This window comes from Aspergillus tubingensis, assembly GCF_013340325.1.
Source record: "Aspergillus tubingensis WU-2223L DNA, scaffold_9, whole genome shotgun sequence".
NCBI lineage: Eukaryota > Fungi > Ascomycota > Eurotiomycetes > Eurotiales > Aspergillaceae > Aspergillus > Aspergillus tubingensis.
In genome coordinates this window covers 2,555,999-2,581,769 of record NW_023336283.1, presented here as the reverse complement: position 1 = coordinate 2,581,769, position 25,771 = coordinate 2,555,999, and the positions used below count along the sequence as shown (strand labels likewise).

General features: G+C 49.1%; 1 protein-coding gene across 1 annotated transcript; it reads right to left on the bottom strand.

Annotated features, from left to right (window-relative positions):
* Window positions 1–794: 794 nt before the first annotated feature.
* Window positions 795–20,107, bottom strand: nrps1 (nonribosomal peptide synthase Pes1; the record flags this gene model as incomplete). The annotated part of the gene is made up of 8 exons (XM_035504026.1): window positions 795–3,392; window positions 3,442–5,057; window positions 5,106–5,766; window positions 5,825–6,204; window positions 6,261–18,579; window positions 18,632–18,934; window positions 19,034–19,450; window positions 19,604–20,107. 8 exons carry the CDS (start codon window positions 20,105–20,107, stop codon window positions 795–797), a joined length of 18,798 nt encoding a protein of 6,265 aa, XP_035359919.1.
* Window positions 20,108–25,771: the final 5,664 nt, after the last annotated feature.

Sequence of the window (25,771 nt, the reverse complement as noted above, 5' to 3'; positions counted from 1 at the left end):
TTCATATATATACCCCTCGATTATTCTAGGCTTGTCTTTTCATGACTTGATGTGAAGACGAGCTGGGCTAAAAGTTTGCTTACTGGGGTTTATTTGTTGGTTGTCAGATTGTTGTTGTTTGAGATACCTCTGGTCTTTTTTTGTTGGTTTTGGCATGATACGCATAGCATGGCGGGGGGTATTGATAGATAGGAACTACTAGTACGTAATATCAATGATTAATGTCTAGGTTGAGTTGAATAGATGGGTTCGTTCGGATATAGCTATTCTTTCTGTGTAGGTCCAGACAATCATAAGGGGCATACATGAGTCGCCGCAGCCCGGCGTTTGTTCTTTTCTTCGGTGGATGAGCTTTGCGTAATGTAATTACTATACCGGGTATTGTTGTAGCTAAGGTGAGAGCCTAGCCCTAAGTGGTTTTGTCGGTGATGTTGTATGGGATATGGGCCTTATTAGAGTGCATAAGCCATAGGCAATATAGTAGTGGAGAGGACGGTCTTGATCAAGTCAATACACATCTGAAACCCTAACATACAATGAATGGTCGAAGGACCCAAAAAGATATAAGTGAGAAAGGAATCTATTTGGATGAAATGACACGATCTCCTCTAACAAAAATTTAGAAAACCAACATATTCCAACTTCCAAAAGCTAGCCAACATCCAACATCAAACATGGAAACAGAAAGGAATGTAGTTCAACACAATAATAGTATGTGATACAGAAAGAACAGAAATAGTAGATGTTAGAAACCAAAAGAGTGCGTTATGTATCCTCCACAACGAATGTAAACCTCACTTCTTGGCTGCTACAGCCCCCCATCTAGTAAATCTCTTGGCAAGCGTCATCGCCTTGCCCAATGAGCTCCAGCTGTTGCTCTTTGTCATGGTCAATTTCATGTCTTTGGTTGATTCTTCAGCCATGGTTGCTGCCATGCTGCCATTCAATTCCGGCTTGTGGTGCATTGCCATCACGGCCATCATTCCTAGGAACGTATGGTGCTCGAGAAGGTCTTCCAAGCGGACACTAAAACCTTCTTCTCCCAGAATCCAGACCAGTTGGGCCACATTCATGATGTCTCCGCCGAGATCGAAGAAAGATGCGTCGAGTTGGTATTGTGGGTTGTCAGTCCGACGGGGTAGCACCTGCTGCCAGGACCGGGTAAGGATATCTGAGTGAATTACAATCTCCGACATCTTCTGACTGTTCAGGTTGGACGAGAGGAAGGGTGTATCAGACGCTCTGGGTGCTTCACGAATGACCTGGCTCGGAAGGGAGCGGATGGTGGCAGGAGAGGCAAGTGGGACGCTGGGGTTGGCAATCAGACTCTGTACAGTCTCGCAAACCATGTTCAGAGCTTTAGCAATGAAGGTTGCTGGGATAGGTCCCTTGAGCGAGTATCCGATTGAGACGTCGAGCTTCTCTTGGCCACAGGACTTGGAAGCCAGCGTGAGGTCGGTGAAGTTGTCCAGAACACCAACGCCTCCCATCCGGTAGGAATTGCCGTCCAGTTGCATCTGTCCTTCATACTCGACATTCTGATGGAATACGGAGGTGGTGAAGTATGTAGAGTCGGGCCAGTCGGTGCAGTTTCGGATAATCTCTCTGAATCCTAGTGACTCATAGGGCATATTGGCAATCTGTTGGTCTTGAAGATAACGGAACAGGTCAAGGCCAGTCCAATGCTCCCTGAATTTCACCCTGATGGGAAGAATGTTGAGACAGGGCCCAACAGTGGTCTCAATACCAGGGACACTGGCATTACGGCCGTTGACAGTAAGCCCGAAGACCACGTCAGACTGGGCAGTCAGCTTCGCCAAAGTTACTGCCCATGCGGACTGCATAACGGTTGCGAGGGTGACGTTCCCTATAGCGGTGGAGGGGATCATGATGGTCTTCTTCTGCTCCGCGAATGCACCAATATGCATAAAGGTATTAGGCTGCGTGCGTCGAATGATATCCGTCATCTTAGAGCCCTTGAGGATCGTTGACCAGTGGTGATAGTGGGCCGGAGTGATGTTTCCAGGAAGCATCCGCATATAGTTCGAAAAGGAGAAGACTGGAGGTAGGGTGCTGCCCTCGTATCCCAGCTTGATTGCGTTCATGATTTTTGGCAGACAAACGCCGTCAAATTGAGCGTGTGACATTCTGATCAAGATGCGGTGCTGGTCGCTCTTCTTTTTCTTGACAACGTAGAACTGCACATACTGCTCTCCTTGGCGTGGATCTTGTTCGCGGTCCCGTTTTTGTAAGCTGTTGGTGTACTCGTCCAGACTCTGCTCCGTCTCATGCACGAAAATATCCGGTCGGATCTTTCTCAACACCACCTGGAAGAATTGTCCGCGGTGGCAGACGAAAACAGTACGAAGAATATCAAAAGCATCGACCACTCTCAAGAAGCTTTCTCTCAGACGGCGGAGGTCCAAAGGACCACTTCCATCCAGGAAGAAATAGTTTAGCATCCATCTGGATCCGAAGAGCGTTGCAGCGATCGACATGGACTGGAAGTCCGTTACAGGGAGAACATCAGCAATACCTCCTTTGAACACCCCTATCTTAGGGCAGATGACATCAAGCAGAGACATGGCGTCGAGCTGCATTGGCCGTAGCACCGAAATATCCTGTGGTGGCGTAGCATCTGGAACAGCATCATCAACCTCCAGAAGCTTTTCAATGTTATTTGCGCATTGAGTATCGGCGTTCGAGGTCGGACTGCTGCTCGGAGTAATCGTAGCCAGCATGTCCTCAAAGATCGGGTTGTTGAACACATCCGCCACTGTCATTTGCAGGCCCTCTTCTCGTGCGGCGCTGACCATCTTCATTGCTGTAATACTATCACCGCCTAGCTTGAAGAAGCTACTCCGGTATTGGATAGTGTCTGAAGACAGCCCTAATGTAGCCTTCCACAAATCCCAAAGACGCCTATCATTGTCACTTGAGCTTCTGCCATCGTCTGTCAAGGACGGTGTTGAATTTGCAAGATCCTTCTCATCCAGGATGGGGTCCTCCTGGTATGAAGCCTCGACCACTTTGACGTTCGAGTATCTAGTCTTCTGATCAGGAAGGGGTATGGCGAGCTTGCCTTCCTTCAGCATCTGGCTGATAATCTCATTCACGCGGTCATCAATCAGCTTCTGCAAGACTTGGCTGTCAATCAGCTGGTCCAAGATAATGGGCTCCTTGTGAGTGTGTTGCGAACGGTTCCGCGGTTGCTTGTTGAGGAGGCTCAAGCTTGAAACCAGCTTGGATGGTTCCTCGATGAAGCATGTAAAGACCTTAGTAACACCCTCCGCTAGCTCCTTCGCTTGTGCTTCGGTAACTGCGTTGCTCCAGTATCTCAGCAAAACCCCCTCCCTGCCCTTGGTAGTCTCCACGTTAACAGTTACAGGGTACTAAAACAAATGTTAGCTTGCGTCTAAGCTTGAGACAGTAGCAACTCACTTCAGTCGGGTCATGGGCCTTTTTGACTTCAAAGTCGAGCGGCAGCTTTGCACTGCCCTTGTTGGCAGATCGATTTTGGATGGAGAGAGTCGAGTTGAAGAGCGTCTCTCCATGCATCCCAAGCTCATGCTGAATCTGAGCCAGGGAAGAATGTTGATATGGCACATTCCTGACAAAATCATCCTGGACCTTCTTGGCAATATCAAGAAGAGTCTGGCCAGGAGAAAACTTGACTCTGCAGCACAACATATTGATGAAGATACCGACTGCATCCTGGATTCCAGGAACAGGGGAATCACGGCCAGCAGAGGGATATCCGAAACAGACATCATCGGATCCTGTACAATTTTGTAGTACAATTGCCCAGGCACAGAGGGTCAAATTAGCGAGTGTAACAGAGTGTTCCTCACAGAATTTCTGCAACTCAGAGAAGCGCTTGAAAGATATCATACGCTCGCCGAGTTGGTGGCTGCCACCCTTTTTGGAAGATACCAGCAGGTGACAAGGTCGTACGCCCGAAAGATACTTTGCCCAGTGTGCCACAGCTTCTCCCTGGGATTGTTCCCTGACGTACTTGACATAGTCACTGAAACGTGGACCGGTTTCAGCAGAAAGTTGATCATTGTATGCAAGTGCGAGATCTCTGAGAATCAGATCAACCGATCCACCATCAATAATGGCATGATTCATCTCAATCTTGAACAGGACTCGCCCAGAAGTTGTTTTGCAGAGGGTAAGCTGATGGGCGAGCTTCATCGATCTCTCGGCATTGATGTCGCGCAGCTTTATTTCTCCGAGTGTGCCCATTGCATCCGACTCAGGGCACTGGAACTCAATAACCTCATCATCGAGTGACTTGACCACTACCTGGTCGAAGGATCCGCCTTTGTAATTGCTATCAATGAAAACAGACCGTAGGACAGGGTGTCTGCTGACAACCATGGACCATGCCTTTCGGAGTTTGCTTGTATCCACCTTGCTACCCTTGGATTGGTGCACTTCGAAGATGACATGGAAAAGGTATTCCTCCGGATCTCGGAGCTGACTGAGAAGAATACCTTCTTGTACTGGGGAGCAGGGATAGACATCCTCAACCTGACCCCAATTTTCGATTCCAATCTTGGGGAATGTTCTCTTGACCATGTTGTTCAGAGCTTCGTAAGTGATGGGGAGCAAGGGACAGTCACTGAGTGTTGGCTCAGGGGTGAAGCTGTCGAAACGAGACATATGCTGAAGCACTCGTTTGCACTCAGAGATCCAGCCCTTAATCTGCTGTTCTTTTTGCATGTGCTTATTGTAGGTGAACGACACCTGTAGCTTGTCTTTGATGATGAGCGCCGAGATTTCGAACAGAGCAAACCGGTGTGTCTTTGAGCCCATATCACCTGCCATCTCGAATGTTTCGGCGTTGAAGGCTTCACCATAGTGCTGGAAAAGTGAGTCGTCGCGCTCCAGCTGTTGCAGCTGGCCAAGGTAATTGAACAGAATCTCAAGTGGAACAGAGAAATTGTCACCTTTACCTTCCGGATTAAGCAGGCTTTCCGCGAAGTATGACTGGCTCTTACTGCTAAGATGACGCCTTGTGTCTTTGACACGCTTCAAGGTGTCCAGTAAATCTATCGCAGTCAGAAATAGCTCCATAACAGGCCCAGATCCAAACTCACCTGACCCATCACCAACATGCAGTGGACACATAGTTGTGAACCAGCCCACCGTTCTTGAGAGATCGATGGAGCTGTCCCACGCCTCACGACCGTGGCTCTCGTTGTAAATAGTCGGCATCGCTCTATCAGTAAACGTGCGGTGAAAAGAGTGGATAACAGCGGAGAGTATGACTTCAATGGCCTCGGTGCGAAGAACCTTGTTGCAGGCCGCGAGGATTTGTGTCGTGACTGCGGCATCCAGCGTGAACCCTTCCATTTTGACATCACCATAGAGGTTCTGGGACTGCGCCATGCCCCAGTAACTCAGGTCAGGAGGCTGAATAGAGAATGGCAGCTGGACTCTGCCAGTCTGTTTCTTGCTCTCTTCAAGTTGTAGATTGCACCAAGCCTGGAATGACAGGGGCTTCTCCGGGGACAATGATCCAGCATCGAGGAAGTCTTGAATGTCCTGGAGGACAATACGCCAGGACACCATGTCTACACACAGATGACTGGCCACCAGGAAAAGTATCGTGACACCGCTGCGTACTTCGAACATGTCTGCAGCAATGATAGGCCCATGTTGAACATTTACAGACCGTTGACTCTCGGCGATCTTGGGCAGAATTGTATTTTCACTTTCGACCATATGGTGACGGAAGCGATATGAGGCATCCACGTCCTAGATCAGTCAGTTTTCTGTTTGTCAAAAAGGGTCAGTAAGGAGAGAATTAACATACATCATTAATCTTCTGTTTCCACTTTCCATCGCGAGACTTGAACAATCGTGCTCGGAACATGGAGTGCTGCTCAACAACAGCCTTTATGGCACTTTGCATCCTCGTTGGCTCGACCTTACGCGTTACGCGCACTGTCATGCTTTGGTTAAAGCGAGAAGAATCCCGGAAATCCTTTGCTGTTCGAACGAACATTCCCTGTATCGGGGACAGTTCGAAGTGCTCATTGGACTTCTCCTCTCTTTTAACAGTCTTGACGCTTGTCTGAGCGGCCAGAGCAAGCTCCTTTATCGACTTCGACTGAAGCACATTGTGGAGGGTCAGCGTGATTCCATGTTTACGTGCTCGGGATATCACAGCCATTCCAGTGATGCTATCACCACCTGTACCATCTCGTTAGCAAAATTCCACTCCCAGTCACCGGATTTGCCTCGCTTACCTAGGCTCACAAATGACCTGTCCAAGCCCACCTTGTGAGATGGTAGGTTGAGGACCTGGGAGAAGACTTCCTGAAGAAGCTTGACAGAAGTCTCTTGGTCATCTCCTTTCTCCTCTTCTTGCTCGACATCACCACGCTTTATGTTGTCGTAATCCTCCATTATGCGATCGTAAGCAGCATCATCAACATTTTCCAGCCAAGCTGTGATTCGCTTTCTGTCTAGCTTGCCAGAGACGAGCATCGGGAGCTGCTTGATTAGAGCCCAAGCTTGTGGTACCATGTAGATTGGTAGCTGAGTCTCCAAGCTCTTCTGGATAGCAACGAGCTCCTGGTAGGCTGACCGTGTAGAGCCACTCCGTTCAACAAGCTCACATGCGTTGTCTGTAATAATGCTTCTCTCTGAAGTCACAGAGTTCAGTGACAGAACAGTGACCAGCCGCTGCTTGAGAGGTCCTGTCGTTGGCAGTAGAACCACGGCGTGGCGGACTCGCGGGTCCTCATATAGTCTGTGCTCAATCTCTCCAAGCTCCATGCGCTGACCGTGAAGCTTGACTTGATGATCCTTGCGGCTTATGTATTGAATGGAACCGTCAGAGTTGTATCTAACGAGATCTCCAGTCTTGTAAATCCTTCTCGGTGAAGGCAAGTCACTGGGAAAGTCTTTTATCCACTCCGGCTCGTCCACGAAAGCCTCTGCTGTCTTCTTGGGGTTCTTTAGGTACTCCCTAGCAAGTGCAGGGCCTTCCAAGGCCAGTTCACCAACAGCCCCTAGAGGAGTCAGTTTATTGTGGTCATCAGGATCGACAACCCAGGTTAGAGTGCAAGGAATGCCATGGCCGATACAGGCAGGGTCCGGATTGGCGGCAACATCCGTGTTAATTACCGCGAAGATAGTGGTTTCAGTTGGTCCGTAACCATTCATCAGGTTTACCCGATGCGCCCATTTAGTGATGACTTCGCGCGACATCTTTTCTCCACCACACACAAGATCCTTTAGAGATGGAACGGACGAAGGCTCGATGATACTGGCTATGGATGGAGTCAAGAATGACCAAGAGACATTCATCCGACGAATAGCACCAGCAACATCATTCAAGCGTTCATCTTCGCTTGGAATGCACACGCAACCGCCATGCATCAAGGCGACAAGTGTTTCCATGACAGCAGCATCGAAAGTAAGAGAGGCAAATTGGAAAGCTCGAGAATTCTCGTTAAGGTGCACCATGGGTCCGAATGCCATGCCGCTGCTGGCGAGGGCCTTGTGGTTGATGATGATACCCTTAGCACGACCAGTGCTGCCGGAGGTGAAGATAGCGAATGCAACGTTTTCGGGTGTAGCGCTGTTGGTGACCTTGGTGGTTGTCGCTTTAAGGGCACAATACGCCTTGATCGTCTCTCTGCTAACAGGAATGATTGCTTTCACAGAACCAGAGTACCGGTTTTGATACTTGGGAGAACAGAGAACGACACGAGCTTCGACCTCAGTCAGAATCTCCTTGTGTCTTGACGTTGGATGAGCAGGGTCAAGGGGAACATATCCTCCACCCGCAATGAGAACACCAAGTATTGTGACAATAGCCCACATAGACTTGTCCATACAGATCGGAACCAGAGTCTCCGGGCCGACGCCACGGGTTCTCAAGTAAGCTGCAAACGAAGAAGCAAGCTGGTAAAGCTCCTGGTAAGATAGCTGTCCATCCCAAGAGCAGACAGCTTGAGCCTGGGGTCGTAGGGATGCTTTCTCCTCAATGATATGATGAACACATCTGTTTATGCAAGTTAGGCTTCTCTCATTCCAGGAAGCAATTTCTTCCTTATCGCGCGGACTGGAAATCTCTAGCTCTCCAATCTTTCTGGATTCCTCATTGGAGATAGACAACAGTTGACCCAGAACGAAAGTAAACTGTTCTATGAGCATCTTGGCCTGCCAACTGTCGAAAACAAGTTCATCGTGATGAAGGGTTACGGCCACCTGCGAGTCGTCGACCTTGCATTCAACAACAATTGGGTGGGTGAAAAATTCACCTTCAGTGAGGTTGTTCTTTTGCTCCCAGATACTTGCGTTCGAATGGGCCTGTTCTGATTGGATAACCAGCAGATTCTGGGACTCGCAAGCAAGGGCGGTATCGCTGCTTAACTTGCGGATTCTCTGGAGCCCAGAATGTTGATGTGGCAGCATCTTTGTGGTCAGCTGGCGCACAGTGTCAAGGTATTGAATGATAGGGAGCTCGTTGTCGACAGCCATGCGTATGGGCACCGTAGTCAAAAGAGGGCCTGCAACTTCCATAGCGCCAGGCATATCAATATTTCTACCCATGAGGGTTTCGGCGAAGCAAACATCACCGGATCCGGTGTGGACGGCAACAATTAGCGCCCAAGCAGCTCGTATCGTCTCGGGGACGGTTAACTTAGCTCCACTAGATGGACGAAAGATCTTGAGTGAGCTGTAATGCCGATTACCAATGCGAATGGCATCAGGTGACGGCTTGTTCTGGGGGAAAGGGCTTGAAGACAGGGCTGCGAGGTGCGTCTTCCAGAATTCGTCCGAGGTGTGAGCCTCTTGCTGGACCAGGTGATTGATGAAAAGCTTGTAAGGAAGCGTCGAGCTGGGCTTTGTGGTGCCCGAGTATATCTCCTCAACTCTCTGAAGGATCTGGGACACACTCCATCCATCATAAAGAGCGTGATGTATGGTCCAGACAAAGGAACGCGAGAGTCCAGTCTCAACAATGGCATATCCAGTGAGCAAACCTCCGTTGTTCTTGGCTAAGTCGATGGTATCGTTTGTCAGATCCTCCAACTCTGTCGCCATTTCCCAGGAAATAGGGGCATCAGTGACCACTGCCTGGACAAAGTTGGCGGACTCGGTGTGTACTATGCGAGTTCGTAGAATATCCATTTCATCAACCACCTTCTGCCATGCAGCTTTGAACTTCTCAAGGTCAGCGCCCTCTGCAAGCTGGAACACAGGCCGAGCGACATAGGCTCCGGGTTGCTTGATAGAGAGTGTGACCAGACCCTCTTGCACCGGACTACAGGGGTAGATGTCCGCAATTCGCTCCGTAGGCACACCACATTGATCAGATACTTCCTCCAGAATATCCTCGCGCGAAAGAGATTCGGGCAGCATGCTGAATGAGTCCACTGTTGGTACGCCAGATTGTGCCTCACCCGCTCCACATCTCTTTGCCATGTCTTTGAAGATAGAGGTTCGGTATATGTCGGCCACTGCGAGTGAAATCTCTTGAGATGCCGCGGCTACGACTAGTTTCATGGCAGAAAATGAGTCGCCACCCAAGCCGAAGAAGTTGTCTTCGGCATTGATAGAACCTGGCGCAAGATTAAGGACATCCTCCCATAGCGTTCTGAGAACGCCCTCTGTTCCTTCCGTTCCCACATCGGAGCGGTCTTCTGCGCCAACATTGAAGATAACATATGGCCTCAAACGTTCCTTGGTGAATTTATCGACCATTGCTCGAAGAGCTTTGCGATCAGTTTTGCCAGTGCTTCCAAACGGCAGGCGCCGCATGGGGAAGTAAAGCTTGGGTACCATAGCTAGTGGCAATGAGGCGCTTAGGGAACCGTGTAGCTTCTTGACCATGCCAACTACGGACTCCGACATTGGCAGAATCAACTCACCACTTTCCATCTCTTCCGTATGGTGTTCATTGATAGTGAAGAAGGCCGCCAAGCATTTCGATATTGTTTTGGCTTCTGGGTTAACGACCTCGACGGCGACCTGAGTGTCTGTCGAAAGATAGTTGAGGCATTGTTGCTCAACCTCTTCCAGTTCGATACGCACACCGTTCAATTTCACTTGCGTGTCAATTCGCGAGATGAAGGCAAGCGAGCCGTCGGAGTTGTAGCGCACTAGATCCCCTGTACGATACATCCGTTCTTTGCGTCTCAATATATGCTGTAGCCCATCACGTTTTGTCCACTCTGGGTTCTGGACGAAGACAGCCTTGGTTTTTTCGTCATTATTGAGGTACCCACGAGCAACGGTGCATCCCTCAAGAACGAGCTCTCCAGGTGCACCGATAGGGACCAGACGATTGTAATCTTGAGGATCAACAATCCATGTTCTGCCACAAACAGCCGTGCCAATACAGCCATAGTCATCCGTAAGGCGTACTCCCGTATGGTCGGATTTTGTGCTTGCCGTGAACATGACAGTAGCCTCGGACGGACCGTAGGCGTTTATAACACACCTGTCGGCCCATCGCTCGAAATGGCTTGCTGTCATCTTTTCACCTCCTAGGACTATCGTTCGCAAAGAAGGAACAAGATTGGGATCCAGGGTATTGACTATAGATGGAGTGCAGCTCATGAAGTTGGCGCTCATATTTCTGATGGCTCCAGAAAGGTTGTTCATGCGCTCTTCTTCGCTAGGGATACAGATACAGCCACCAACAGCAAGTGCGATGATTGTTTCCAATATACTGACGTCAAAGGTGTAGCTTGAGAATTGCAGAGCACGAGTGTCGGAATTCATGAAGAGAGCCTTGGAAAACTCTGTGCAGGCTAGGGTAAGTCCAACATGCTCAAGGACTGTCACCTTTGGTTTCCCTGTGGTTCCTGATGTGAATATGGCATAGGCCGCATTATTTGCCGTTACCCCTTGGGCTGCAGCAGCAAGAGGTGAATGACGAAGTTTGTCAAGTGCGCTATTGCTAACAATCAGTGCGCGACGACAGATGCTGGTGGCTTTCTCGTAGTGGGTCTCAGAACAGAGAATAACCTGAGCACCAAGATCATCGACCATGCCTTGTAGGCGGCTTTCTGGGTGAGCAGGATCCAATGAAGCAAAAGCTCCTCCGGCTTTCAAAACAGCAACCTGGGCGACAATTGCCCATGCCGATTTTTCAAAACACAAGGCAACAAAGACGTCGGGCTTGACCCCCAAGCCTATCAGCTGGTTTGCTAGTAGGGTTGACAATCTGTCAAGTTGTGCGTGTGTGAAGTTGCCATCCCATGAGCAGATTGCAGGGGCTGAAGCACGATGCAAAGCTTGCTGTTGGATGAGTTCATGTGCGCATAGCACTGGACGATCGGGCAACGCCGAGTTCCACTCAGATATCTTCTGGCAGGAAAGCTCATTCATAAAGTCAATCTCGCCTACCAAGAGATCTGAAAAAGAGGGCCGGAGTAATTGTTCCAAAACATTTTTGAAACAATCGATAACACCCTCCATATCAGCATCTGAGAAGTGTTTCCTTTGATAACCGAACCTAATGGCTCCTGATGATCCTGCTAGACTGGCGTTGACAGCAATCAGATACTTGCTCGAATCAATACCAGTGAGACCAGCCAGGTTCGATTCGTCACTTGATGGTTCTGAGTAAGTGAAAACGGTATTGAAAATGTCGCTGTCGCCATACCCCAGCTCGTGCTGGACTTCAGCCCATGGCAACTGATGCTGCTGCATATGTTTCAATCCACGCAATCGCTCGCGCAAAATGTCCGCAACCTTTAGATCTCCCTTCAAGAGCATTCTGCAAGGGAATGTATCCGAGACACCTGGTTCATTCGCAATGCCAGGCTTGGCAGATTTGTCGCTTGCACCAGAGATATGATATCCGAAGCACACGTCTTGTAGGCCTGTGTAGCATCGCAGAACCAAACCCCAGACAAGCTGAAGAAGAGAGCTTTGGCTAACACGTGCACGTTCACATAAATCACGCAGACCTTCCGTGTTCTGGAGTATCATCTGGGTCTCAGCATGAGTATTCTGCTCCGCATCTGCACGTAGTGCTGGGAAAAGACAAGCTTCAACATCTTCCAAGTAGTTCTTCCAGTAGGAAACATCATGGCGGAAGGTGCAGAAGTCCATGTTGTCCCTGGACAAGGCACCAATTGTCTTGTTCATACTGGCTTCGGAATTGAGAATTTCAAGACAAGCGAAGAATTGGGCAACCAGTCGTTCGGTCTGAGCAGCTGTTAGGGTGCTGTCATCGTATCTAAGCACAAGTTCGAATGTCGCATCTTCAAGGAAGCAATCAATGACCAAAGGATAACTGGGAAGAGTGCTGCCCTGCTGCTGCGAGGGTACTGGCCTTGGTCCATGGCCACAATAGTCCGTAATCGAGATCAAGTTCATGAAATCACAGGCGCGTGCCGTATCAGCGTTCAGGTTCTGGATTTGACTTATTCCAGCCCACTGGTAGGGCTTAGCTGCATCCAGCTGATTCTTCACCATACTCAGCAACTCATTAACGGTCCATTCTTCGTTGAAGTGGAAGCGACGGGGAACGATAGTTGTGGCCTGCGTATGATTGTCCTGACGCTCAGTGAAGACCGATTCAACATTTGACAGCGACTCCCCAAAAACGATATCCCGGGAGCCGGTATAGCCGCGAACAGTAAGAGCCCATGCAGAAAGAATAGCGCATCGTGTACCTCCAGTCATTGACTTGATTGTATTACACCAGAACACCTGCATGGTTCTTGTTGCTTGCTTGATGACCGGTGTGCTCCGCAGAGACGAGGAATCACCAGGTGACGGGAAAACTGGCGAAGCCGCCAGTCTAGCTAGCTGCCCTTTCCAGAATCTGTCAAAGCGCTTGATGTCATATTTGGACAACAAGGTTTCTGGCAAGTCTTGAGCGGCATTTCTTAACAACTGGCGGTCCAGCTTGCCGAACGAATTCAGCGGTATGCTGGATGTCGGGAAATACAAGCTTGGGACATCCTTCGCTGGCAAGGAGCTCATCAACTTGGTATACAATTTGATCATCGAGTCGTGCAGCTCAGGTGTCAATTGTACGATAGGCTCGTGGTTTGCCTCAAAGCCGGTGGTCTCATCAGAGAAGAAGACGGCTAGGGACGATTCGCGGGAGTCGTTGTTGCGCTTACTGATCTCCTCCACGACATACTGGACATTGGAAGATGAGAGAGATGCGATTTGCTCTTCGACGTGCATGGCTGCTGTCTGTCGCTGCCAATGCAATCCCTTCTCCTTCTTACCAACGTAAACTAGAGTGCCGTCGGAGTTGTAGCGAGCAAGATCTCCAGTCTTGAACAATCGATAGGACGGCTTCTGGCCCTCCGAATTTTCATCTTTGTCTGATGCTGGCAGTGATTCGTAAGCCAGTCTCCATGAGGGTTCTTCGATAAAATTTTGCTGCGTGAGTTCTGCATTTTGATAGTAACCTCGAGAAAGACTTGGGCCTTCTATCATCAATTCGCCGACACAGCCTACTGGAACCAAGGCATTGTGGTCGGAGGGATCTACAAGCCAAGATTTACATCCAAAGCTTGACCCAATGATTGACAGTTCGTCTGATCTGTCAAGCTGAGAGGATTGAATGCAAGATGACGAACATTCTGGGGTTCCATAGAAGACGCGCACTTGAACTTCTTCAGGCAAGGTGGCAAGAAGCTTCTTAGTCGGGTGTTCTCCCCATAAAGCAAGGATTTCTAATCCTAGATTGTCTGTGGAGCTTAAAGTCATCGCCTTTGTGGGTGTGATGCTGATGCAGTTCGCCTGCATTGTCTTGATAGCTTTCGATAGGTCTGCCAAGCCTTCATCGGAAGGAATGCAGATAGTCCCACTGCACAGAAACGTGCCGAAGACTTCCTGAAGGAACATGTCAGATGTATAGGGAGAATGTTGGAGCATCTTCGTTTGCGCATTTAGTCCAAGACCTGAAGCGAACATGCTTGCCCGAGTTGTCATTGCACGATGGTCAAGCAGGATGCACTTGGGACTCGCAGCGCTGAACACGATATATCCATCGCTGCATGGCTGAATCGTTGAGCTTGAAACTTCCTCGCTCTCTGGAAGATATTCAAATAGGGAGCTCTCTACAGAGATAACATACGGAACTGCCCCTTCGAGTAGCTGCATTTGATTCGGGGATGCTAGGGCAACCTGTATCTCGTTGTCGACGAGCCAAGTCTCGAAGTGTTGTGGAAGTCGGGCTGGGTCTACCGGGACACATACACCCCCAGTCTTCATCACTGCCAAGATGGCTACAATCTGCCAGGAGGATCTAGCGAGATCGAGGGGCACGATTGTTCCAGGGCCCACCCCCAGGGTTGTCAAGTACCCTGCAAGTATCGATGACAATTCATTGAGCTTAGCATAAGTGAGATTCCCATCCCAAGCGGAAATTGCCATGGCATGAGGATGAGACTTCGAACACTCTTCGACTATCTCGTGAATGCATTTGTCAACGGACTCTGGAATCCCGCTATTCCAGAGCGTTAGGCTCTGTTTGTTCGCGTCACTAAAGTTGTCAATTGAATAGGCGTCATCCTCAAAGTGGTGCACAATATTTTCAATCGATTTGAGGAATGTGCTCGCGACATTATCTGCTTGCCCGTCTGACAGGTGGTCTGTCCAGTAGTTAAGGTCGATACGTGCGTCGTCTTCCGTAGCTTCAACATTGACGAAAATGGGCGACTCTGCTGGATCGTGAATTGTTCCGACTTCAGAAAATTGTATCTCCTCGCTTGACAAAGTATTCTGGCTGGGTAGCTTTCGGTAAGAAATACCACTATTAGCCAATGAGGCCGTCAGTCCCAAAGCTTGTTGGATCTCCGTGAGCGAGATATGCCTGTGCGGCAAGTTGTCTAGGTTATCCTGTTGAACCTTTGCGAGGATCTCCTTCAGTGACGTTCCTTTGGCAAACAGTATACGGCAAGTCAGTGTATTGATGACAGGCCCAACAACAGACTCAACGCCCTCTACTGGGACATCTCTCAGTGATGCAAGATAGGTGAAGGAGACGTCTTCCGATCCACAGAAAGAGCGAACTGTCAATCCCCATGCAGCACTAAAGGCAGTCGGTAAAGTCAGACCATTTTTATCGCAGATGTTTCGAAGCTCTTTGAAGGGCACATAGCCCAGTCTCTTGGTCCGAAGTTGCCTTACAGAGCCTTTTCCATCATTCAGCACAGGGAAATGGCACGGTTGGGCTTCCAAGAGGTAACTGTGCCAGTAGTCAAGACTTGTGGCTTGAGGAACTTCACGAAGATAGCGTATATACTCTTTAAATTTTGGCTTTGGTTCTTCGAGCTTTCCTTGATATGCCAACTGCAGGTCGCGAAGGATGATGGAGATTGATGCGCCATCCATGGCGACATGGTTCAGCTCCAGCCGACAAAACAACTTCCCAGAAGTCGTCTGGCAGATTGTAAGCCGATGAGGTGGTACATTGTTATCGTAGTTCATCGGTTGCTGTTTGTCAAATGTAGATAGCACTTCGCTTTCATTATCACAGGCGACGTAAGTTGGGCGGGAATCAAAGGTCTTGAGTACCACTTGACAATGTAGATCATGGCTGCTCAGCCCCTCCAAAAATATAGTCCGTAGCATTGCATGGTGAGCAACGACTTTCTGCCAGGAAAGTGTCAATCGGTTGATGTCGGGTGTGCTTCCTGAACCAGATATCTCGAATGTGTCATGTACAGCGTAGAGTGAGCTATCGCGAGAGCGACTGAGTAGAATACCCTGCTGCATTCTGGAGCAAGGGTAGATGTCCTCAACATCATCAAGGCTTTGAATACCGGCATCTGGTAGCTTTTTCGAAACCATCGCATCGAGTTCGGTATATGTCATTGTTAACATGGGGAAACTGCTCAGCGTTGGTTTCGGTGGGAAGGTCTGTAAGTGCTCGCCCAGGGATGCCAGCAATTTTTCGCAGCACCTCACCCAATCTCGGATACCTCTCTGATGCTGCATGTTCCTATTGAACGAGAATATGAAGCGAAGTTGATCCTGTACAACCATTGCAGATATCTCGAACAGTGCAAAGCGAGGAGTGTCTTCACCAAAGTCAGCCGCTGCGCCTCCGCGGCCTGTTTCTCCAGCCATCTGGTCCATAAGCTGGAAGAGCCCATCCTTTCTCTGCAAGTCACGATGCTGGCCAACGTAATTGAAAGACATCTCCATTGGGCTATGGTGCCGGCAGGTCCCATCTTTGCGTGGAACCAACATACGACGAGCAAAATCATGTCGACCATTATCCGGAACACAACGTCGCAAGTCCTTGACACGTACAACCGTTTGAATTGGATCTTTTGCAGGAAGATCCGATAGAAGAATGGGATACAATGTGGTAAACCAGCCGATAGTGCGAGAGATGTCTATTGATGAATCCCAGACTTCTCGCCCATGTCCCTCATTGTAGATAACTGGCAATGATCGGTCTTTGAATGTTTCGCCAAACGAATGTAGCAAAGCTGCCAGTAAAAGATCGATTGGCTCCGTTTGAAGACTTTGGTGGCACCCAGTCAGAATCTGACGAGTAACATCACTATCAAGATCAAACGTTTCACAATCCACATCTCCATAGGTCGTTCTGTGGTTATCTAGTCCCCAGTAAGCAAAATCGGGTGCGGGAACTTCGGGCAAAGTCCTGGCCCGTTCTTCTGTCGCTTCTTGACAACGATCTGCTTGAATTTGGCACCAGTTCTGAAACGGAAGGGAGCCATTCTGTGATGTTGGTTGATCAGGGTTCATCAGTAGGTCTTCCAGGTCTTCCAATATAATCCTCCACGAAACAATGTCGACTACCATGTGATGGGCAACTAATGACAGCAGGCGAGAATTGTCATTTCCATAGAAGATATCGACTGCAAGTACGGGACCAAGGAAGGCATCGATGCATGACTGGCTGTTTGAGATGGCATGGTCGACCTCGCTTCGGCTGCTGTTGTTGTGAGACCGCCAGCGGTAAGACCCTGCTACATCTTGGGTGATTCGTTGCCGCATTTTCCCCTCAACAAGTGACTCGACCAGGCGGGAACGGAGCATTGAATGACGACTAATGATGGTCTCAATTGCGCGTCGCATATTATGCTCATCAATATCTCGATTCAGACGCGTGAGAATGCTTTGGTTGAAATGGCCTTGGCCCTCGTTCCGGACCATAAAGTGAAGCTTCTGGATTGGTGAAAGGTCAAACGGCTCATCAATCTTTTCTTCGTAGACAACAGACTGATCGATCTGTTTAACCCGAGTAGCCAGCTCCTTGATTGACTTGCTATGAAGTACCTCTTGTACCGTCAAGCCCATTCCTTGCTTCTTGCAATACCCGAGACACGTTATGGCGGCAATAGAGTCTCCACCAAGACTCAAAAAGCCCTCATCGAGAGCAAGTTGGCTTCGAGGAATATTGAGAACCCGGCTCCAGATCGCAGCAAGTTTGTCCTCCGTGGCACTTGAAGGAAGCGTGGCTTTATCCGCAGGCAAAGGCCGGGCGCTTATAGCTTGGGCATACGGGTCTCGTTCCATATCTCCAATCCATCTTGCAGTCGCTTTTCTGTCCAGCTTCCCAGATGGAAGCAACGGTAATGCCTCCACACATAGCCAAACAGAAGGTACCATGTAAGTTGGTAGCTTGGCTGATAATCTCTCGCGGACTTCTGCAACGATAGAGGTCTTCTTCGATGCATCGAGGAGCTTGAGTGGTGCTGCGTTAGATTCCGTTTGGGATTCGAAGTGAACAGATAAGGATATGACCGCCACCAATTTGCCTGCAGAGAAACCTGTTTTTGAAAGGAAAGCTAGACAATGTGTGACAATTGGGTCGGCAGCCAGCTGGTTTTCTATCTCACCCAGCTCGAGTCTCTGTCCGTGAAACTTCACCTGTGTGTCCTTTCTTCCTATATACGTCAGTGAGCCATAGTCGGAGTTGTATCTTACCAAATCACCCGTCTTATACACTCTCCGGCTACCATCATCGATACCGTCCCTTCTCATCCAGGCTGGATTATGGATGAATGCTTCACTCGTCTTCTGTGGATTGTTGAGATAGCATCGGGCGAGTGTCGGTCCCTCGAGCAGTAGTTCTCCCGGACAACCCACCGGTACTAATTGGTCATGATTGCTCGGGTCTACAACCCAGCAACGTACGCCCACGGGGAGTCCAATATCCCGACAATCAGAAGAAGGTGTGACTTTGTCATTCACAACAGCGGCGACAGAACTTTCTGTGGGACCATAGGCGTTGATAAGGTGGAGGGCGGACGACCATGTTTCCAGTTGACCTTGCGACATTGCCTCTCCAGCCAGAATCAAGGTCTCAAGGCCTGGGACTTGCGCAGCTTCAACGAATTCGACGAAGGAAGGTGTCAAGATGGCATGATTTACGTTCATTTCGTTGATGACCTTGACTATGTCACTCAAGCGTTCTTCTTCACTCGGGATACAGACGCAGCCGCCTTGCAACAAGGTAGTCAATATCTCGACAAGGCTGGCATCGAATGTGTGCGCCGCAAACTGCAAGACACGCGAAGTCGAAAACATATGGTGCGGCCCAGCATGGGCAGCGGCTCCGGATACATAGGCTCTGTGCTCGAGCATGGTACCCTAAACGCGGGCCGTTAATGTGGATTTGGGGGGAGTTCCGAAGATAGCGCACCTTTGGTTCTCCTGTTGATCCAGAAGTGAATATCACGTAGGCTGCATTGTGACCTCGTACATCCGGCAATTGAGGGATGTCTTCAGCTGGAAGGGAGATTTCGTCTATGGTGGCCTGGTCCAGAGGTATTATCATCTCCGCTACTCCGGACAAATCTCCTACCCGATCTCTAGAGCAAAGCATGATCTTGGCTTTTACAGCGCGCACCAACGATTGTAAGCGAGAGGTTGGATGTGTTGGATCAAGGGGGACGAAAGCACCGCCAGCTTTCAAAACACCCAGCATTGCCACTACATTCCATTTCTATGAGAATCAGTCAGTACCAAATGCTGAAGCTGCCGAGAATCGCCTAATGACACAACCTGGCCAAAAGGCCATAACGATCTCTGATGGCTGACTTACTGATTTGTTGAAGCACAGAGCGACACATGTTTCAGGACCGACTCCGTGTGCGTGAAGGTGATGAGCAAGTTGAGATGACAGAACATCTAGATCTTGGTAGGTCAAACTTCCATCCCACGCACAAACTGCTTCGCTTTCGGGGCGAGCCAGGACTTGCTCATGAATGACCTCGTGTATGCAGCGGTCATGTGCCTGAGGGGTGGTAGAGTTGAATTTGCAGACTCTGGACCAATCTCGATCCGAGAAATGGTTCAGGTCCCTCGCGGCGGTGTCTTCTGCCGAGAGTAAGCGTGAAAGTATCTGCTCGAAGTAGTCGGCAACGCTCTTCATATGCTCAGTGGACATGTCATTGTTCCACCATTCAAAGAAGATACCGACATCCTTTTGCAGGACTTTGACGTGCAGTCGAACGCGGCACTAAGGAGGGGTCAGCCAGTCCGGGCTAAAAGGCCAAGGCTACCTGCAGCAGTGGGCTGATAAAGCGCACACGAGAAAAGTTGGGAGGGGGGAAAGGGGAGATAGAGCGAAGGGAAAGTGAGAGGAAGCCAGAGAACGAGGAAAGTCACCCACCTTTTCGGGCAAGGGAATTGCCAAGGCCGGTTGCACAAGAGGGGCTCTGGGGTCTTTCGTAACACTGCGACAGTTGCGCAGCATTAAAAGGGTATTGCACAGGGTATAACTGTGGCAACTCGAGCTTGAATTTCCGCATTTTTCAGCGTCATTCTGCTGCTTCGTGTTGCGCAAAATGGCATGGACAGAGTCGTCCTCGGTGATGGTCAGATTAAAAGTTAAGGGAATATTATTATGGGTATCGAAAGAAGGAACAGTATCGCGGGGACCGGCATCGACTCCAATCGGTTGGTAACCAAAGCAGATGTCCTCTAGGCCAGTATAACGATGAAGAAGCAAGGCCCAAGAGGCCTTGAGTAAAGAATCTAACTCGGATTGGTCCCAAGCGGCCAGCAACTGGAGAGTCTGGGAAGAACTCGTCCGGATCCTCAACGAAGCAGGCCGCCTTGGCCCATGAGCTCTCGTGCCAAACTTAGGCAAGCAACAAGAGACAGGTTGGGCCATGATGTAGATGGGGGGTATCTGAAAGTATCTCTCTGAGGATTTGGGATGGGACACCTAGAGGAGAAGGGGAAGGGAGTGGATGGGTTATCCTAGAAATCTCCAACCCGTACATTATGCTACTTTTAAACTGGAGTCAAATGTGTGCCCATGGAGCCACCATTATCATGGGGCCCCCCCGTAATTCTCTGGGCCCAAAATAGATCGGTAGAGAGACCTAGACGCGGAATTCCCTCAGCAGCATTTCCAATTGTTTACGAGCATCGAAATACGAAAATGACGGCGGCCAATGACTGGGTCGGGAAGTAGTGCAATGAATGGCGTGGATTTGGCCACCACGCTAATACAGTATACTCCATATGCCCTTGCTTAGGCGAAGCTGAAGAGGCAACAGGGAATAGATTCCATGGCTTACAAACTTCTGCAGGGCGCTTGAACCCAAAAGCCGATGGCGTAAACCATCAGACTCGGGCTGCCCACTTGGTAGTGTATCTCCCAGGGGTGGATATACAGCAGGAAAGGCAACGAGACAAAGGACCAAAGAAGACAAAAAGAAATTGATGATGAGAGTGAGAAAAAAAATTCTGATTTGACACTGGGCAGGCCAAATCCAAATCAAGGAAACCGGCCTTGACACGCTGAACAATACAATACAGGCCAAGGCATGACGTTGGTTAGTGCACAAAATTGGGGCGCATAACGAGGGCGTATCCAGTGTTGGGTGCATAATGTCGGCTCTCAATCAAGCCGGAGGTTCGAGGTCGGTCTCGAACGCCAAACAACATTCGATTAGGGAACTCTGTCTGTCAGAAAGGCGCTGCATAAGCATCCAGCTCCACTACATGCCGGAATCGATGGTATAGGACTGACAGACTGCATGCTGACCAGTAGTGAGACTAGCGGGAATAAATTCGGCGAAGTGAAAGGTCTCAGCCGTCTTAGTCTCGACGTTGGGCCAAGTCACCAGGAGGTATACCTACCTGGGTAATTGCGCGTAGCGGCTATAACACTAAGTGTACTCAGAAATATGTCGGAGAACTGTCGGAACGGTGGGGGAGCGAGTAGGAAGCCCCGAAACTCAGACACTGCAGGCGAGTAGGGAAAAGAGATCCAGGTTCTACTGGGGGGTGGAGTGGACACGGAGAGTGGTGGACGGTGAAGTTGCTGCTAACTGACCGGGTACAAAAGTCCAGTTCCTGATCGGGAAGCTAATACTCGGATCTAATTGGGGCTTGTACGGCTCCATACCCTAAAGCCGGCTCTAGTCGATAATATGCCTTGTTATGAGTATGGATCTCATGTCCAACTGAAACTCGTATACGTTCACCCCACAACCAGGGGCTAGTATTCCTTTTTCGAGTGGAAGGGAAAAAAATAATCTTCCGGACTCGGAGGGGGGATAAGAAATTAACAAAAAGAAAAAGCGAAGAGGGTCTCACATGATAGGTACCTTTTTTTTTTCGTCACTTTCCTTGCACGCGATTTAACCTGATAAATCAAGTCCACTTATGCTGGGACTTACAGAATACTCTCGTTTCGCATGTTTTTCTGTGTTCATCATGTACTCCGCAAAGTATATTGGATGATTTGGATCAGGTACACCCAGATAGGGTGGGTGTCAAGGCGGCAACAATGTATTAAAGTTATTAACAGCGGAGTTTACCGTTTCCCCTTTTAGGCAGTGAAGACGGTCACACCGTCGGAGCAAAGCTAGTGCTATTCTACCAATAGATATCCTTATATTAAGTACATACAAAGTAGTGAAAATAATGAGATGATAGATTTCTGAAGCGCATGAGTAAGCTATTAGCATGAATCTTTCATATGCCAAATCTAAATCCGACGGATCACTCCAACGGAGAGTAGGATAGCTTCTAATGCAAGATGACGAATTGTTCAACACCCACAACTGAACTGAACCAGACAAAAATTGAGAAAGGAGAGTTCTTTGGGAGGAAGCTAGTTGCTATTTCAAGCTTTCTCCGAAGTTGCTACTACGTACATACTAGCGACGGCGAGATTCTCACCAACGGCATTGCATCAATGCTGCATTGAACACGAGAGTTCAGCCCTTGCGTTCCTCCGTGGTGGCCACTTGACGTGTACATACGCTTGTGGCTATCCGAATAGATCGCTATGTACGCATAAACCTCGCTACATATACTCCGTGGTTATGGTTTGTTGATGGGAAGATCGGTGAAATTGAGTTCCATAAATCGATCCTGTATGGAGGGAGCCCTCGAATTGCCATTGGGTAGCCAATGTTTACCGTGAACCCAGCATGTACCCCCGAACTCTATCATTGGCCACTCAACTTCTACATCGGGCTGGATGGTTTCCGACCGCCGCGGCGATTAGTTATCGGATCAAAACCTTCCTGGCATAAATAGCTGATACTTTCGGGAGAGTCTATGCGAGCTAAAAATCAATATCCATGCAAGGATGGCAGGGGGGCTTGAGAAACGGATTCGGCGCTTCGGATAATTGAGGCCATAGGAAGATGAGAATGGAGTCGTTAGTACTGCATGCTAGCTGTTATATGGATTAGCTGCATATCACAATTTTCCCACCATCACCGCTCGTGAAAACGGGGGGGGGAAGGAAAAAAAATAGAAAAAGGAAAAAGGAAAAGAACAGAAATAATTTTTATTTTTTTTCTTTTTCCCTGTTTGCTTTTACTTTTTGTCGGAGGGCCGATCCTTCGTCATCCAGGTTTGACAGGCGCGACCCGGATCAATAGGGGAAAAGCAAGGAAAATCGGGGCGATGGGGTCAGGAACGGGCGGGTAAGGACGGAGGTCGATCCTTACTCGGTCCGGGAAATATCAATCAAGTCGATCGATCGCGCTCAAGGGAGCGAAAAGGCAGGCCAAAAAAAAATAAAGCTTCCATAGCTTCCGGAGAATAAAGTGCGGCATGTTTCATAGGACTGTCAAGATACTGCTGGTCGCTTGATTATGCGGCGAGTCATCGAAACTATCACTTCTTTGGATTTCAAACATCCCGTATGACAGATTGTATCAGGCACAATGCTCCTTGATCTCTTCAAAATTGTTGAATACGAGATATCCGTTTTACCGAGGACTAAAGGAATACAACGGGTACCTACGGCATACGGTAAGTGACATAAAGGGCGTGTCCACGATGGGGAGAGAAAAAGGGAAAACAGAGGGAAAGCATTTTGTGTCGTGCGTCGATGTCTTGGTTGACAGTTCACTACTGCAGGCTAGAGAAAAAAGTAAGCATAGAGAGGTTGGCCCCGGCCTGACGTCTAGGCTTTGGGTTCGAGCCTATGATCTAAAAATCGCGTCGATGACAGGATCTGCGCCGAGGGAAGAAGGAAAGGCCAAGTCGTGTGGATTTTCCTCTAGACAAGTCGGGGATAGGGGCTAATTAACACTGGGAATTAAGATGTGGACGAGAGCGACAACGGGGGGTGGCCATCTAGCACCGATGGGGTTTGGGGGGTTCTCCCGCCCAACAGGCATCCAAGGCATTTTATCTAAGCACTGCTTTGTACATAGTTAGTTAGTCAGTTCCGGAGGGCCTAGTTAACTAGTTAGTTAGTAGTTACAAAGCAGTAAAGGAACGCTCAAGTCAAGTCTTGCCAGGCTGCCAGGCGGGTCACGGCAGCCGGAAGCCTTCCGCAGCACTAAAGGCTCAACTATACTGTAATTGGGAGTGGCCAACCGCCAAAGCCATCCCATCTCCACTTCCGCTACTAACGAATGCGATTATCCAAGCTTGAGGCCGTGTGTAGCCAACTTAACAGCACACTTAATGGTGGGTATGCAGCCAACTTTCAGCCACTAAATCCTTCTCCAAGATGCAAGGAATTTCTGCCGATTAATTGTCCATCTACTGGTACAGTGCTCGTCCACTGGTGTCCTAAACAGTGAGCGCCGCTCTCTCCTTCTGGTTCTAGTTCCTGGGCGCCTCCCTACCATGGACGTATGCTCTTCCGTACCCACTCACACACATACACGCACCTCTCGACAAAGCAGGTACCAAAGGTAGGTCTGCTGCTCGAGATCCCGGGTGTAAACAATCAACTCTCAATTGCTATCCCGCTTGTGGCGACCATCCTACCCGTCCTACCTTAGGTCCTCAGCCACTACTACGTTGAGTGCTTCTACACACATAAGGGTAGAAACAACGTTACACTTCGCTTGCAACTAGCTTGATGACTGGGAGCCTTTAGCCTCCGGATCATGGTCGTATTTATTGACCGATTAGACCAAATGTTTTGCCACCAAGTTTCTGTTCTCGTGAGACTGGACACAAGTTACTCAATAGTCAGTTGACTGCGGTATGTCCCTATGTACCCAATGTCATACTCCTGCTAGGTAAGCATCAGTTCCCCTAAAACTGGTCTCTAGAATTGTGGATATGGGGAGCGATATCCCTGATTCGATGGCAATTCTCGTCGGAATTGCCATCTAGTGGAGTGACATGGCCGATATGTCAAGTTCAGCCGTTCCCTTGCTTTTCGTTGTAGATTCGCAAAAGCGCCCTGTTATGATGACGTCTATATCCTTTTCGGATTTGGCAGGATCAACACGAAGGGGGTTTGCAAGGCAAACTCTATCTGGCAATCTCGGTTATATCCAGGTTTCGCATCCCACTGCGGGGAAAGCTGGCTTGGAAGCTTTATGAGGGATAAGATTCAATACTCCAAAGTTTAGCGGTCAGTGGCCATTTTCGGTGTCAGTCGGGATTTGAATCACGTCTGCCACTTTTGTGTACGGCATTAAAATGGGCTTCCAGACCGCTCACTAGTAGTTGAAGCGCCTTTTCAGTGGACTGGCTTGCTTTGAGGCAGGTAGATACTACTGGATCCTAGTACACAACTTCCTATTTTTGATTTGGTCCGCTCGTGGCTTTTTTGCCCACGTCTGACGGATGGAACAATGGCTTGAGAACAATGGTCGGGAAGGTACACTATCCCATTAGCGAGCTTGGCCAGCAGGCTCAGTTCAGTCTTCGGACGGATGGGATGGTTAGCATCGAAAACAGTGGGGGCGAAACTACGAACTGGGCTTGATTTTTCGTGTACCTGATGAACTTGAGGAGCGCCTCTCATCAGCCCGATGGGCTATGTAGGCTCGAACCGAACTCGTGTTGGCCGGTCGTGGTCCCATGAACAGAAAAAAGTCATCGTTACGTTACATGCGAGGGCAAGGAGAATTGATAGCCTATAACGCTTGCGCGAGGCAAGAAAAGCAATGATGCGAAGGGGACCGGGGGAAAAGCAAACATGCATTCGAGCAGGAATTGGGTGGAACGGGCCGAATCATCTTGCTCGAAAAAAAGCTCGCTTTCCTTAACCATTCATGGATGCGCTGGTGCAGAGCCCAAGGTGGATCTCCAGCCGAGCGCCCTGGGGACTCTGCAACGTAGCTAATCGCCATCGGCAAGTACTTAGTTCCAGGTGGAGTCCGGTATGGATTAATAAATAAGTATTATTTTAAAATAAGATGAGATGGAAAATACGTAGTCCCAATTTAGTAATCGAAACGCTTAAACCCATGCGTAATAAAAAAAAATAAAAAAATAAGGAATGAAAATATAAATAAAAACAATACAAGGGGAAAACTGAGACACAGTATTAGAAATAGCATACTTATTATATCATTGCATGCGAGGACAATTGGACTAGCACTGCCCC